The sequence below is a fragment of the Diadema setosum genome, chromosome 10 (genome assembly GCF_964275005.1).
Source record: "Diadema setosum chromosome 10, eeDiaSeto1, whole genome shotgun sequence".
Taxonomy (NCBI): domain Eukaryota; kingdom Metazoa; phylum Echinodermata; class Echinoidea; order Diadematoida; family Diadematidae; genus Diadema; species Diadema setosum.
The window spans coordinates 34,605,382-34,621,209 of NC_092694.1; the positions used below are offsets into that span (position 1 = coordinate 34,605,382).

Here is a 15,828-nt window from a genome sequence, read left to right on the forward strand (position 1 = left end):
TCTCACTCTTTTCAGTGCAACTTGCCCGAGCATGTGGGAGTAGGCCTACTGGAGAAAAATCATGCAAAACTCATGGACACACAAAAAGGAGATAAGCGGCCTTCAGCTCCGTAATTCTGCTCTGTCTTATACAAGATGCAGTACACGGACACAGTGAAACTAAAGTAGGCGATAAGCGAAAGATGCACGCTCACACACACTGATGTGAATAGCTTGTATTGATGTATGTATATTATATTGTATATTTACAATATAGATTATATATATATATATATATATATATATATATATATATATATATATATATACACATACAATAGGCCTATATATATATTATATTGTAACAGTCGACTTGAACTGGCCAATTATTGAAAAAAAAAAATGCTGGTATTCCAACCTGCATAACTCTTCAAACACGGCGCTCTATTGTAGCCCTGTCTTTCCGAGGTCCATTGAAATCTTTTCTATCTCCTTCTTTGCTCTGGAATTTGTCTGTTTCGGTATTTTTTTTTGTTCGAAATATCACCAGGTTAACATTTTTTCGAGGACATAATTCCTTCATCAGTCCACTCGATAAAAAAAGTCTACAGTAAACACAGAGCGTTATCACCGTTTTCCTCGACGGCCTACGTGTCAACGATTTATATACGCAAATGATAAAAAAAAAAAAAAATCTCTCTAAGCTTGAACATTTTGTTGAAGGCCTTCCTTGGCAAAACCATTTGAGCCATCGCTTTATTGGAACGGTGTTATACACAAGATTTGTGCATTATTGTATCTCGGAAGCAGAGTGCCAATCGTTCACATTTCCAGGAATGCAATGATTAGTGTGTAAGGCAATTTGTACAGTAATAACAAGAATCGGCCATTATATCATAAACGCTGCGATATACGCACAATAACAGAGGCTGTTTTTGTGAGTGTAGACAAGATATTTACTCCATAGTACATCCATCTCTCTACAATACATCAGTGTTTGGGTAATCTAAGGCGTGAGAAACAGAGTGCCTTCTACACAGCGCTGGAATTGAAGAGTTTACGTCCATACAGTACATCAAGTCGGTTTTACGCCTGCATGGCTAATACCTTTAGCTAACAAGTGGCCATGCCATGCACTTCACTGGACTTGCACTTTGCTCTTCTCGAGGAAGCAAAGGTGGATCTTTAACTCGCATGGGCTGTGACTTTCTAGCATACGGGACCTCAATCTTATATCCTATCCGAAGGACAAAGTGTTTAGCCTCATACCAGATGGGACGGCTCGATACCATAACATACATTTTTAGTTACCTTTTGGTCGCAAGATAGACTAGTTATTGACAGAGATAGATTCCTCATCGTCCATTACCCGAGGTTATAGAGATAATCATTTTCAATATCGTTATTGCGGCTTATTGGCTGGCGTTTCCAATGAGAACATCTTCCAACGTTTCACCCGCCTGATATCCAAATGACAAGGTCGTTTTTGTTTTTGTTTTGTTTTTGTTTTTGCTTCATGTTCATATTATCATTCGTTAGGAAATGTACATGCCAGATTCCATAGTCATTAACACACAGGTCTACAGCATGTATACTCTCAATGCAATTCACATCTTCACAGACAATAACTTTCGTCTCTGGGAGCGGAATTGGTTAATCTCTTTCCAGAAACGTCCTAAAGAAGAAATCATGTAGACCTACCTGCTCGTATACATTTTCTTCTGGGGCCAGCAATGAAGGATACTGAGAATACAGAAAGAGTGAGGGACAAAGGGAAGAGAGAGAGAGAGAGGGGGGGGGGGGAGAAGGAGGGAGAAGCACTCGGCAGAGGTTGATGGAGTCAGGAAGCAGGTCAACAGAATCTGTATCTATTCTTTTTTTGATTTCTTCAAAGGATCTTTTAAATCAAGCGCGTATTTTTTAGGCCTAGACTTACACAAGAACAGTGTTTGCGGATGCCCTATACACCACCGATGAAAAGTCTAAACAAAAATCAAAAGATAATTGTGTGTCTAGTAATTCATTTTGTTTAACTATAGTTTATATTGATGTTTCTGATGAGAGCCAGAATCATAATCGACGTGTGGCATGCAACGTGCGTGCGTGTTGAATGGCCGCCTGTGTGAATGTCTTTAACACGCGGCGCACGCCGTGACGAAAAACCCTTTTCCTGTCTGCGTGAGGCTGCGAGTTTAATTAATAAAATCTGGTGGCGGACCGGTATTCACCACTTGCCGTGATATCACTGGGAGACGGTTTCGGTAAACCACCCTTCATTTACGTCTTATCTAGGTCATAAGGTCACATGGAAAGCACACCGCAAGAAGCCTTAATTAATTTTGTGATGAGCGTACGTTTTACGGCCGAGGTAAATTAGGCCGTCTCTGCAGAACACTACCGACCTTCACTTGATGACCGCATTAATCTTGAAAAATTCTCAACATAGCTCCATAAGCTCCGTCACAGAATTTAAGTATGACAAACATGCTACCTTTGAAAACAGCGTATTATTCCGTAGCGAATTCTGAAGAGTGTGTAACTACACAAGATTCTTAATCCTATCATTGAAATCTATATATTACTTCATTGACAATATTATAGTATCATTATGTTATACCGGCTTAATTTCATGTGTATCCACTTCATTTCCATTCTTTGTCTTCATTCTGTGCTTTGACATAATAATGAATGATAACAAAAGCAACAATGAATTGAAAAGCATTAGAAATAAGGCCTACATCTATGTGATAGCAATACATTAAGAGCGTAATATGCATGACAAGTATGACAATGCCAGTAAGTGGTATCCATAACTCTTGTCACATGGACTGACCTATTTCACGCTGTATTGACATGGTCACGGAAAGGAAAATCCCTCCTCTTGAAGTTTTCAAGACCACATTCTGCTTTTGGTTTGGCATGGCTCTATCATATGTTTGTATGTTTGCTTGCTTGCTTACTTCCCCCCCCCCCCCCCAAAAAAAAAAAAAATGTCCAAGGTGTCACGATATTGTTCTGCATCTGAATAATTATTATAACAATTATGATATAATTTGGTTCAAAAGCACACTAAGAGCAATTTGGTTATATTGACTTGAATTTTTATTAACTTTTCACTGCTCCCACCGATAATTGTTGTTCCGCAAAATGAAAAAAAAAAGTTTAAAAAACGCTTAAGAAATTACATAATCAATAAAATGAAAATATTAGGGAACATAGTCTATGGAGCTATCATGAACACGTGTCAGCAGACATACCAGGGAGCAGCAATGCAATGCGCATAATTAATAATATCATGTGAAACACGCCGAACAGTACGTTTCTGATTTGCTATTCAAAGATCTCTGTAAACGCAGTCGCACATAAAAATAATATATAGGGCCTCCAGAGCGAAATATATGCAACTGTACCTTCCTGTTTGAAGTCCTCTGAACACTTTACATCCTTTACCCTATTACAGTATACCTAACTCGCACTATTCTTATTGTAGAAAGATATATTGCTATGGACACTGGACTTCTTTGAGTTGCTGTTTGTGGGAATTTTCGATCATGGATTAATAAAGATCGGTACAAATCTCAGGCCTAATATACGTTCTTTGTGTCACAGGAACTGACTTCAACTCCTCAAACCATGGTAAATAATCTCTTTAAGACGTAAAGAAATCGTTGTTTTAAGCGAAGGGAATACAGTCTACTGAAAGCCCTGCTTCCCTACCGGAAGTGGCGGCATTGAACCTGGCGTTTCCGACGGAAACATCATTAAATCTCCTCCGGCAACAATTCTGTGGATGCACCTGGGGAGAAAAGAAAAAAATATAAACAAACTAGCGTCTCTTTTCTCAGTGACTCTACATCCTTATGAGCTCGTACGTGTCCTCCAAGTACAAGGAAATTGTAGAGGAGAAGAGTGCGAGATTGGAGCGCCTTTCCGAGAAACCAGCATCGTGAGATAAATCTGCTATTCGATAGCTTCTGGCCACGTTCTGCGTGAATATCTTCTGACCGCAATACGGCCAGAGCCACCGAGGTAACATTATCAAGTGCAAGTGCAGAGGTAAGAGGGGTTTCCTTTGATGAATATTCAACCACTATAGCAAAGTAGCCCGTGTCAGTAGTGTGATACGGAGTAAGCATTAGCGCGGTATTTCGTCACAAAGTCTTTGAGCTTATCCTCAATTATTCATCAATTTCCACACCTGGTAAAATTCCCTACGGTAATGATTCCAATGTAAAGCAAATGGATTCAGTCTCAAAACGAGGTTTGTCAACCACTGGCAAAATATTCTTATGATATTAAGACCTTATCCAAACACATACGTGTTCCATGGACCACTGAGGTAAACCTCTTGAGCATTTGTCTTTCAGATGTGTTCAGTTAACTACACATTTTCAAAACAGCAAACGTATGTGCTCTTGAAGATTTACACAAAGTATGGTATGTACAGTACTTCAAAGACATTAAAGAGGGGGAAACAGATGTGCGATTTCCCCGAAAATGCCTGTGAATTTCACAATACAGATGTAAATATGAATTCACTTCGGAGTACTCATGACCGTGTTGTAACAATTGAATGAGTCCCCTTTTTTGTAATATCAACACTCGCCTTTCCATCCAGCAGAATGACTATTACTCATTACGGAGTGAAATCGCCTGAGCAAACTCTGTCGGATCAGTGATATAACTTCGGTAAATCAAATTGTCTTATATTGACGTTTAAAAACTATTGAAATACAAAACTTATCATTTTAATTGTGTGTATGATAAATTTGACGTTAATAATCTATACATATTCAACACAGTAAAAAGGAAGCTCTTCTGAAGCTAAAATAATGTATAAGTAGCCCTAATATTGAATTTGAATCCTGTGATCAATATTGAATACACTTATAATATTATTAGTCTTCAGCTGTTGTATATCCTTCTGACCTTTAATTTTTGATTCCTTCAGATCTTTATACTCAAAGTTCATAAACAGATACTAAAATCGTTTATTTGTCTGAAATATTTGGCATCAAATTGTAAAACAACAACAAACGAGTCCTTCCTGTATGTTTTCTCTGTAGAAGCCTTATGATGCATAATGTTGTGCGCGGACTTTTTGTTTGTTTGTTTGTTTGTTTTATGATTTTTATGCGAGATTCTCATCATGGAAACGACTTGAATACCAAGCACGACATAAGATGATTCGGCATTCATAGAGTTTATCACAATTCTTTCCACTGAATTAATTTCTGAGAAATCTCAAGTTTGTGTATTACTATCACTGCTTATGCTCTGTATCAACGCAGATAACTTTGAACGAAGCCATAATAGAGTCTAACTGAATTAGTATACATCTATTGCAATTTCTGAGTGGGTCAATGCATTCGTTATCGGTTCCTTCTCTACTTTTTGTATGTCTTCCAATATGTACAAATACATATGAACAACTTTTTGCCAAATTTTCTTGATATTTCCTTCATCCAAAATAAGAATATTATTATAATAGAAGACAGATGAATAAATTATATATTCCCAATTTTAAATACTCAAGATACACTTTCAAATATACGGGACCTGTTTAATGGAATGATTTGCCAATTATAATAATCTAATATATAATCATCCAATAGACTTTCAATATTTAAAAGAAGTTGCAAATTCTCTCTTGTTCAAAAAGATATGCTATAAATCTTAAGTTTTATTCCTTGAATGAGCACCTTGCTCTTGTTCAAAAAGATATGCTATAAATCTTAAGTTTTATTCCTTGAATGAGCACCTTGCTTTGATGACTCTCGCCTCCTGATGTATTCCGTTCTTTCTGTATAGTTTTGTATTGCATTAATGTAACTACTTTAGCTGTAATTCATGGGATCAGCCACAGAAAGACCTCCACAATCTGAAATAACTGTTTTACGTTGTGTTTGTCTCTTGTCAAAATAATTGTTATGCAAGTTGTACATTTTTGTCCTATATTGTTCTAATGTTCTATGTACAGTTGTTGTTTTCTTTGTAAATGCTTTTTATCAGGATGTGGAAATAAATGAAATGAAATGAAATGAAAAATCTATCATGATCAGCTTAGAATGAGTATACATAATTTGCTCCGATTTGATTCTTGTCCTGATTTTGTTTGTACACATTACTTCACGAAGGAATAGAATCATCTCTGTCTCTCTCTCTCTCTCTCTCTCTCTCTCTCAAGTACAAAATTTGGGATCACTTCCCTCCAACTCTGAGGGGCTAAAAAATAATCTATGTTTTACTTCGTTCACTTAACACTGAAGACAAGAAACTCTTCCCTGTAATCGTTCTATCATTTAATCATTTTCTTTTATTTCTTTTATTTCTCTATTTATACAAATTAAATGTCTATGACAAGTCAACCAAAAAGTTCTCATCAAAATACGCAAAATAAAATCAATAAAGATTAATCCCTTTACTATCAATATCAATACTAATACCAATTATTTGACTATGGTGAAAGTAACGAAAAATAATCCAGATCTTTTGAAACTGATTACAAATACATACTCACATACTCAGCGAGTATCTCCGTGCCAAATATGCACACTCTAAATGTTGTTTTTTTTTTCTATCAATGCAAAAAGTAAAACAGCAACAACAACCATGTTCAATTTTAAACACTTCTTGCTTCTCTAGAATTCAGTTCTAGAAGTGTTATGGCAGTCTCCGCAACCTTGTTTTCTCAACAAATAAAAAAAGGAACAGCAACATCTATAACATTGTTGACAATTATTGTTTTGTTTTATTTGTAGAGCTCCACGTGTAGTTGCTGGTGTAGCTGCTTTGCAAACTTGTGTAAGATGAATATCAATTTATGTTTTAGAAATGATCTGTCATGCATATGATTATCATATGAAATGCTTTGATTAAACTTGCTCAAAATTATGATTCGTTTTATTGCAGCATGTATTTATTGTCCTCCTATAATAATGATATCACTGACTACATACTCCAAGACTGAATATTAGTTCAGAAATATAGGAAGGGGGAAACTGGCAATTTTCTCAATTATTTGTGGAAATATGGAAGTCCTGGGAAAACGAATAACTTCTGGATATGATTAATTCTTTCGATGTCTTTCCTTTGTTGACGAAACCATCTCATATTGTCACCAAACAGAGCTTCTTTTAGTAATAAAATTTATATATACAAACACCAACCACACGTACATTTGTATAATTATTTAAGTATGATCATCTCTCTTATCACTTTTCAATAATTGACATATCAAAAAGTAAACACTACTGTAATTACAATTTTTTTAGAGAAATAATGCGCAAGAAAAAGAATTATTCATGAAGAAAAATTGATGTTGTTTTTAAAACAAAATGACCTTTTTGGATTGGACAGATGTTACACAATTTACAGTATGACATTTATGGTGGGTGTTTCGAAAAACGTGATTATTTATATGTTTCCCCTTAAGATTATTCGGGATAAGAACGATAAATGTAAGATATTTTGGATCTTTATAGGCAGCTGCATGCTTAAAACTACCCCCCCCCCCCAAAAAAAAAAATAATAATAATAAATAAATAAAAAAAATAAGATCAAATTGTATCACAAGAGTCGAAAAAATCCTGATGCAAAATACATATCTACTCATAATAATTACAAAAACAAAGTTACAAACATTCGCTGCTCTAAATATGTATTACAGTGAAATGTATTCTTCAACACAAGGTGATCTAAGAAAGGGAAAAAATGGAGGTATATCAACAACATTTAAGTGAAAGAAAAGGAAAATACGCTGAGCGAAAACACATACAATACGTGTTTTGAAAATACAAGTCATGTTGATTAAAAAAAATATCAACGTTGGCAAAAAAACTGTCAATTAATTTCTACCCCATCTCCTAGTGAAAAGATAGAAATACCCAATATAGTATTCAATATATCGTATACAAGTATTGCTTTTATATGTTTATTCTATTTATTTTGGTTTATGTAAATAAAAAAATGATTTTCATTTTTTCCAAAATACTTAAGTTTACTCATTTTGCTCATGGCACTTTTGTATAACAACATCCACATGAAAATGTAAGCACACATCCATTCTTTAATTTAATGGATTACAATCATCATGCCTTTGTGCCGATGTGGACTATTCAATGACCCCCGTTTCTATTTGGCCAGTGAAAGCTAGAACGTATCTCCATTTTTTAGAGATATCACAAACCAAGACGCTGAGATGCATAATACAATGTTTGGGAGTTATAAAAATGTTTAACAATAATATTTCTTATGCCTTAGTGGATTACAAATGGAACCGGGTAACAGCGGTGTTACCCTTCAGAGAGTGAGTGACCGTTGTCATCGGGTGCCGCCTTCCGGCAATCGTTTAGCCTCTTTACGATCCTTTCCTTATTCAAGATTTATCACGACTCGAAGGGATTTTCCCTCTGCTTGGGACTGGCGAGGTAAAAAAAAAAAAAAAAAAGGAAAAAGAAGAAGGAGGAGGAGGAGAAGAAGAAAAACAGCACCAAAGATTTATACGACACCGGAAATATCATCGGTTTGTGAAAATGACGCCTGCAATTACAGTGAATTAGTCCAACTTTCTCTTCCTTTCTGGTACCATAATTGAAGTCAATGAATATGAAACCTTCTCTGGAATTCCATTTTTTATACTTGTCGAATCTAATGACAGATTTTTGACGTCTCGGCACGAAGAATGCCCATTTCGCGTAAATTCATGGTGGCAGGGATTTCCAGATCGTAATTTTGAAAGCAACCTAAGAGCATTATAAACTTGGCATAATTATCTGAAAGGCCTCATAAACTATCATTATTTTGTTGGTTATTTCTTTTTACGAGTACCAGAATTGTGTCTGCACGAAACAATAAAATATCACCCTTGCGGTATCAATCTAGACTTTCTGTTAAATGAATCCCGCTGAGAAATAATGAATTTCAACTCATATATTCATATCTAAAGTTAACAAGATACTCAACGCGGTCCATGTATATAATACGTTAAAAGGTGCCACTTTGCATCTTTTAAAGGTGCTCACTGGTCTGAATGGTGCAAAACTGCACCCGCAAAGGTGCTACAATCATGTACCTCAAGGTGCAAAGCTGAACATGTTTTCTTTAATTAAGTGTGTTGTAAAGAGGGAAGTGGCTTCTACGAGAGATATAGCTGATTCAACATTCACTCCCAATGTATCTAAGGCACGATGTTCTGAAATACAGAGCAAACATGGTATTTAAAGGGGATGGCTAGTAACTGATCAGTGGAATCAGTGGGAATGCTGGGGATGATTGTTCCAATCCTTTGGGGCATGATTGTTACAATCCTTGTGGGATTCATTTAAGAGTACATTATATATATATATTGTTGTGTGAAAATTATTTGCTTCAGAATGGTCTCATATTCAAGTAATGTGCAGTTTAATCGCCCGTCACTGTACAAGCATGCTAATCTGGAAACATTAAACTGCACATTACGTGAATATGAGACCATCCTGAAGCAAATAATTTTCACACAACAATAGATATATAATGTACTCTTAAATGAATCCTACAAGGATAGGAACAATCATCCCCAGCATTCCCACTGATTCCCACTGATCAGTTACTAGCCATCCCCTTTAAAGAGATCACACCCTGTGAAAAGTGTCTCTTACTTCAAACAACTTAGTTACAAATATAGAAATACTCGACATACTGCACAAAACTTTTTGGAGTCATTGAGATGTGTTCATCCTTACTCGATCTCCTGACTATTCTCACTTCGATTAATTGAAGTTTCACTGATTGCAGCATGATATGTTGCTATTCAAAAGCGGTAATAACATATTCCAGGAACGACGATATAGACAGATACTATATGAATTTCAATAATTGCCAATAGACCTGAAATGTACATATAATTATCCGCAAAGCATTGAACTACTTATTGAATTTCAATACAGTTTCCGGTCCTGTGTGTCTGATTGAATTAGAAGGCTTTTCAAAAATGTTCTTACTCAATAGCTCTCTTTTCAGATGACTTGTTATACCAAAGAGAAAGGGGAGCGAAAATCAATAAAAATAAAATATAAAAACATTCCTTTTGTTTTATTGGACTTCAAAGCCATTGCATGTTTTTCCTCTCTAAAAAGCAAAATAATCTTTAACAAAGAGCTTTTATGTTTATTCATGAACATAGAATGATAAACTTAGAGTTGCATGAGTTTCACATCGTCTCATGAAGCAGTAAAATTGTCGTAAGCGTGATGTAAATTAGACGAGGTTGTATGGTCATGAACTTAGATGGAAAGAAGTAAAATTAATTGTAAAAAACGGAGCCACATCGTTATGTCAAATAAAAGTTGTATGTACAGATGTACAGATGACTGGTTAACGGTGTGGAGTTCAGAGACCTCTAGGATTAGATTTTGAATCAAAACCTGATTTTGCAATGGATAGGCTGCAAGGCAATGGCATTCATTTGTACATGACACCAATCTGCACGCATACACGTGCCCGTAAAACTTATCACTGTTTCGTTGAAACAAAACTTTTAAATTTTCGATAATTTTATTGATTAAGCCCTGATTCTAATGAAACTTTTATAGCGTTTTGTCATTCAAACCGTTTTGCGAGCAAACTTGCATGTATTCCATGCAGTGGCTGTATTATTGCAATGCAAACATAACGTATAAAGACTTAAATCCAACGTATCCTTATTAATGTGATCATAGTTTGAAGACCCTTCGCTGTCGGAGAAACACTTCACGTCGATATTGCAGCATCCAGTCCCACGTGTGCGTATAGCCGTGTACGCACAGTCCACCACATCACATGCTCGTTATGACTGCATGCTACAGTGTAGCAAGTCGATTTGTGAATAAGAAAGGTAAGACTACTGATTGCTTGATATTTTTTTAAGTTTGTTCTTAAAAGTGAGGGTCAAGTTGTTCCGACATAATTTCCAGGAAATGAGTGCTGAATCACCTTACCATGATATCCTGCGCTTCTGCGAACATACACAGACCTATCAAACAGTGTTTCTTATGTTCAATTCTTCTTCTTAAATCTACACAAACCGCATGGTCTTCTGTTCAATCTCCCACTTCACATTTCCTGCTGTTTTACTTTCATTTCCGACAACTCATACAGAAGCATTCATCCAAGAAGCGTCACAGGAAGTTTCAACATGGGCCTATAAACATGTATGCATGACAAGAACATGCAACGTCTATACAGGAGCAAGCGATATAATGTTATCTTCTTTACGAGCTTAGTGGTGCTCATTTTTTACTTTTTTACCTTTTTCTCGTGGGGAGAGGGGGACCAGGTAACGCAAGGTGCCACATAAGCGCTTGCTCGATTGCCCGGGGCAAGTGAATATCAACGTCGAGCAAGTGTTTTGTAACAATGAAGAAAAGCACTTGCCCGAATTGAAGCCACCCCCTTCAAACCCAAGGAGCCATGCATGCAACCATACAGATGCCCATGCATATAATGACTGTTTAGTGATGTAACGCACTTCAATTTCATTTCAGCAATTTTCCAAGACTTACATGAAGAACATCAACACTCCATCCTACAGCGTACGGCTTTAAGCGGGTGAATCAACGTCTGCTGTTTATTCTAATGATTGTGTTTTATGAAGCTCTAGACTTACAACTTTTTTTCTATATCATTCTTTGTTATATATATTTAGACTTTTCTTGAAATCAAATTCAAACTGGGGCAAGTGTTTTTCCACTATTTTTAAATCTGCTTTCCCAACGGGGCAAACCTGGTTTTAAAAAGAAAGTTTAACGATGTTCGTGGAAATGTGTCATATACCCCTTTTATAATAATTATCATAACGCAATCAAGTTTCACCTATACACTACAAATTTAGAAATATGGCACTAGAGGAATATCTAGTGAAGGTCATGTGACAGAGATTAAAGGAAGATTCCGCAGGGATTTACAGCTACGATGACCGTTTCGAAGTCAGTGACTGTCAGAAGGTTTCGAAAGCATATCACCTGCATACAGAAAACTTGCAAATGTGACAGTAACTACACGAAATTGCAACTCGTCTGAAAAGGCATACCGTATCATCGAAACTTGGAGTTGTTGACGGTCTATCTAATTGCGAAGCTCCAATATAGAGTATTGGTTGTTTTGACCTGTGATGCATGTGCTTTAATTAATTCCAATGTTGACTTCCAAAAGGCAGTAGAATACATGTATTTATAAAGGCTTGTGCTTGGTGTATTAAAGATAAACCTGTTAGCATTTTAGATCGTGAGGTTAAATCGATAAGATCGGATTTCAGTATCTGCAGCAGTAGGTCTACACAGGCCCTACTTCAAATCTCGTTTTTGTATAAATCCACTACAATGCACTCATAGTGTGCTGCAGATAATATAGTTTAATGACAATATAGCTGCACATTATAACATTTTCATTTCTGGAAAGGACAAAAATTCAATTAATACTTTTGATATCATGCTTTCAGAGTTTCTCTCTGTGGCTGAAGCCAAAACTTTACACACTATAAATATAGATGACCAACTGATGTAAGTTCTGATTCATTCAGGTAACATTCAAATCAATTTTTCAGCCACCAAAAAATTGATGAAGCGTCCAGTATAGGACATGAAGCCGTTCTCGGAATTAAACAGTAAACGCAGCAATTTGATTTTGTGTTTTACACACTATCATCAAATTCTACAACAAAAGAGCATGGACATTTTTATTTCAAGGACTTCTTGAAAAGTTCACGCTTGTAGACTTTCATTTTGCTTCAGTACTTTTTTTTTTTTTGCAGTTTGTGTAAATTTCAGTGTATGGTCTAACTTGAGTGGTTCTTATCATTATAGATGTATTTTTCTTTTTTTTTCTCTTTTTTTTTTTGGGGGGGGGGGGGGGGGTTGACCAGTTGTAAAAGACAGAGTACTTTGGATAGCTTTTGTTCATACCCGGGCATCTAATCCTGGTGCCTGTGTCTCTTTCAGCATGCAAGCAGTCCGAGTGTAAGAAGCATAATGTGCGACGTCAATAAGACTTTGTTTCTTTGTCCTTCTTATTCTTATTCTAATTATGAGGGGTCACCCATTTCAAGCTTAATCGCTTACGATGGTAGTCTCCTGCATTCAATCATCTGTGTTATTTACTAAAAAATACTACACATTCTATTGCACGTTTCTGTAAGTATTCCCGCTCAATACAATTATGTTAATCTATTTGTGTAATGTTATATTATCATTTTAAATCACTGTACTTGTTTGAATATTCTTTGTCTTGGTGCTTATGAAATTTGCATTCCATTCAAAATGATACTTAAATCAAATCTAATCCTTAAAATGGAAGACAATAATGATGATAATAAAGAAAATTGGTTATACTACTGCTTCTAATAATAATAACTGGCATGTTTGATGATTGATATGGTAATTTGGAGATTGTAATGATAATTGTCTACGTCAATTTAGATATGGACATCTCTATTAAACAAGAATTTGATCAATGTGTACGTGGTATAAGAGAGATGAGCTAAATAGCTTATTAAGGTCATGGCATATAATGTGCGTATATTCCCTTTTCCAGTGATAAGCCGCGAATGTACATCAACTTCGGGGAGGGGGGGGGGGGAGGGGTGGAGGTGTCCAACAAAAAATACGACCATTTACTCTATGACACACATAATTATTACAGCATACTGATAGCTTCATCAAACATTGTTGTCATGGTAACTGTTTGATATTGCTAGATGCGAAGATTATTGAAATAAATGAAGAACAGCGTGTAACATATTTTGTATAATACTAACGAGTAATCAAGCTATATTGTTCATATTGCTCAAATCATAGGGGGATGAAAGTACCTCATTTCAGCGTATTAAGTATATGTGAACGTTCATATTACATACATTATAAATATACATATAACCTGAGGAAGTAAGTTGAAAAAAAGAGGGGCAGGGATACATTGACAATGAATATTATACACCAATAGCACGATGATGGAATTAATCCCGATACGTACTGAAAACGGACAAGTCTGTTTTGTCTCTATATACATATACCTTTGCATATTTTGGCGGGATTGTTGTCCAACAAAATGTGCACAATGACTTTTATTGTATTGTTACTTTACAAAAATTCGACAGTTTCAAGTGAACGTCGAAGAGTGATGGTACGCTTAAGCCCCTTTAGCATTAAAGTAAATAAATAAATCCAAAATTGATTTATCAGTGAAAGCGCATAAATCCTCCTGAAAAAGTGTAGCATTTTAGTATATTATATCACAAACACAAAGACACACATCCTATACTCATATCGTTCACAATTCGTAATCATAGTAGCCCATATCACAGTAGCCTACACAATCAGAAAATTTCAATTAAGCGCCAGGCGACGCATGTCATTATTTACTCAAATCATGTATCGCAGTATTTTGCCTCGGTTTAATTAAATCCATTTTCGGGCCCCCAACTGCAATGGTCTTGACAAACATTCCCTCTATACAGCTGTGGCCCGTCAATGAGTGCCTGAGTACAAGCAATTATTGAAAGTTGTACCATAACATTATCGGAAGGAGAATGATCATTTTTCGCAATATATACCAATAGATCTATACATCAAGAGATGTGTTTCTTTCGTGACGGAGACAAGAGCAAATTTGAGATGAATTGCAGCAGAGCATCGTATCAACATAACACCAAAGATGTTACCTGGAGGACAATGTCATATTTAGAATTTTCAGGGGGCAAAACACAAATGCACACCCCTTGAGGAGATCTCGGGTGATTAAATCACGATAGATGGTGACTGCGTTGGGGTATACAGTCATGCACAGTGTATGCACACGTATGAGTGAGTACTACACGAATTGCGCTGCGGCAGGGATACACACGATCCGAAAAAAAGAGAGGATATAATAATAATAATAACAGCTGATACGCGACCGCTGCATCTACTAGGAAGATGGTAGATGATGAAGACATTCTGAGAAGGTCGAATAAAGGGGAACTCACCCAAAGGCCAGCTAGAATGACTGCAGCGTGATCCCTCTACCGTCGACATACAGACTCAATCATAGGATGAAAATGTAGACGGAGGACCCCCTTAATAAATCCCGGAAAGAAACGTTCCCCCAAAAGCCCAGCAGAGATGGTAGTCCAGACCGGGTCTGCAACGCCGTTTGTGTACGGTGCAGCTGCCGATGCCGATGTGTATTCAACGCACGAAGAGGGAATAATCTTACAGTGCACGCATAACGCGGGAATATATGCTGGCAGTGGTAGCAGTGAGAGGAAGAGCCCTCCCTATATTTTTGTACGCGCTTGTACTGCTTGTGCGTTGCTTAGTGTGCCTCCACAGTCTCTTACCTATGCGCCCCTGCGGTTGGCCGTGTATCTATGCCAGGCCCAGCGATGGCAATTATGTTAATGAGCCTGCGCGCGGTAACACTGGAGAGAAGAAGTCGGAGCAAGGAGAAGAGAGGATGCAGCGCCATAGAAAGCAGAGACAGCGATGGAATGGCCTTATTGGAAAGCGTCGCCAAGGCAACGGAGACTGTTCTCTATCTTCCCGCAGTCTCAAACGAGCACTAGTCTGGAGACTTACAGACCTCTCTCTGAAAAAAAAAAAAATAACTGCAGCTTGCTGAAGCGAGAAATGTTTAAATTGCATGTCTTGTGTGTAACAGCTCTGTAATTCGCAATAATACATTTAGGCCTAATTACGACAACATAACTAAAACGAAAAGTGTTATTGGTATGGCATTGCCATTGACAGTGAAATCAGTTTTTGATTCATGTATTGATAAATCAAAACGTTAGTGTTAACTCCTCCCACCTCACCCCCCCCCCGTGATGTATATAAACTTCAGATTTGGCTGTTCCCTTAT

General features: G+C 36.7%; 2 protein-coding genes across 2 annotated transcripts in view; one reads left to right on the plus strand and one right to left on the minus strand.

Annotated features, from left to right (window-relative positions):
- The window catches only part of LOC140234156 (regulator of G-protein signaling rgs-2-like), a 32,508-nt gene extending 17,325 nt beyond the window's left edge, over positions 1-15,183 (minus strand). The window contains exon 1 of the mRNA XM_072314231.1: positions 14,954-15,183. Coding sequence (XP_072170332.1) covers positions 14,954-15,002 — 49 coding nt within the window. The 5' untranslated portion in view covers positions 15,003-15,183. The remainder of the gene's footprint in view (positions 1-14,953) is intronic.
- LOC140234513 (small ribosomal subunit protein eS12-like) overlaps positions 1-15,828 on the plus strand; it is a 124,642-nt gene that overhangs the window by 91,857 nt on the left and 16,957 nt on the right. The gene's annotated exons all lie outside the window — the stretch shown is intronic.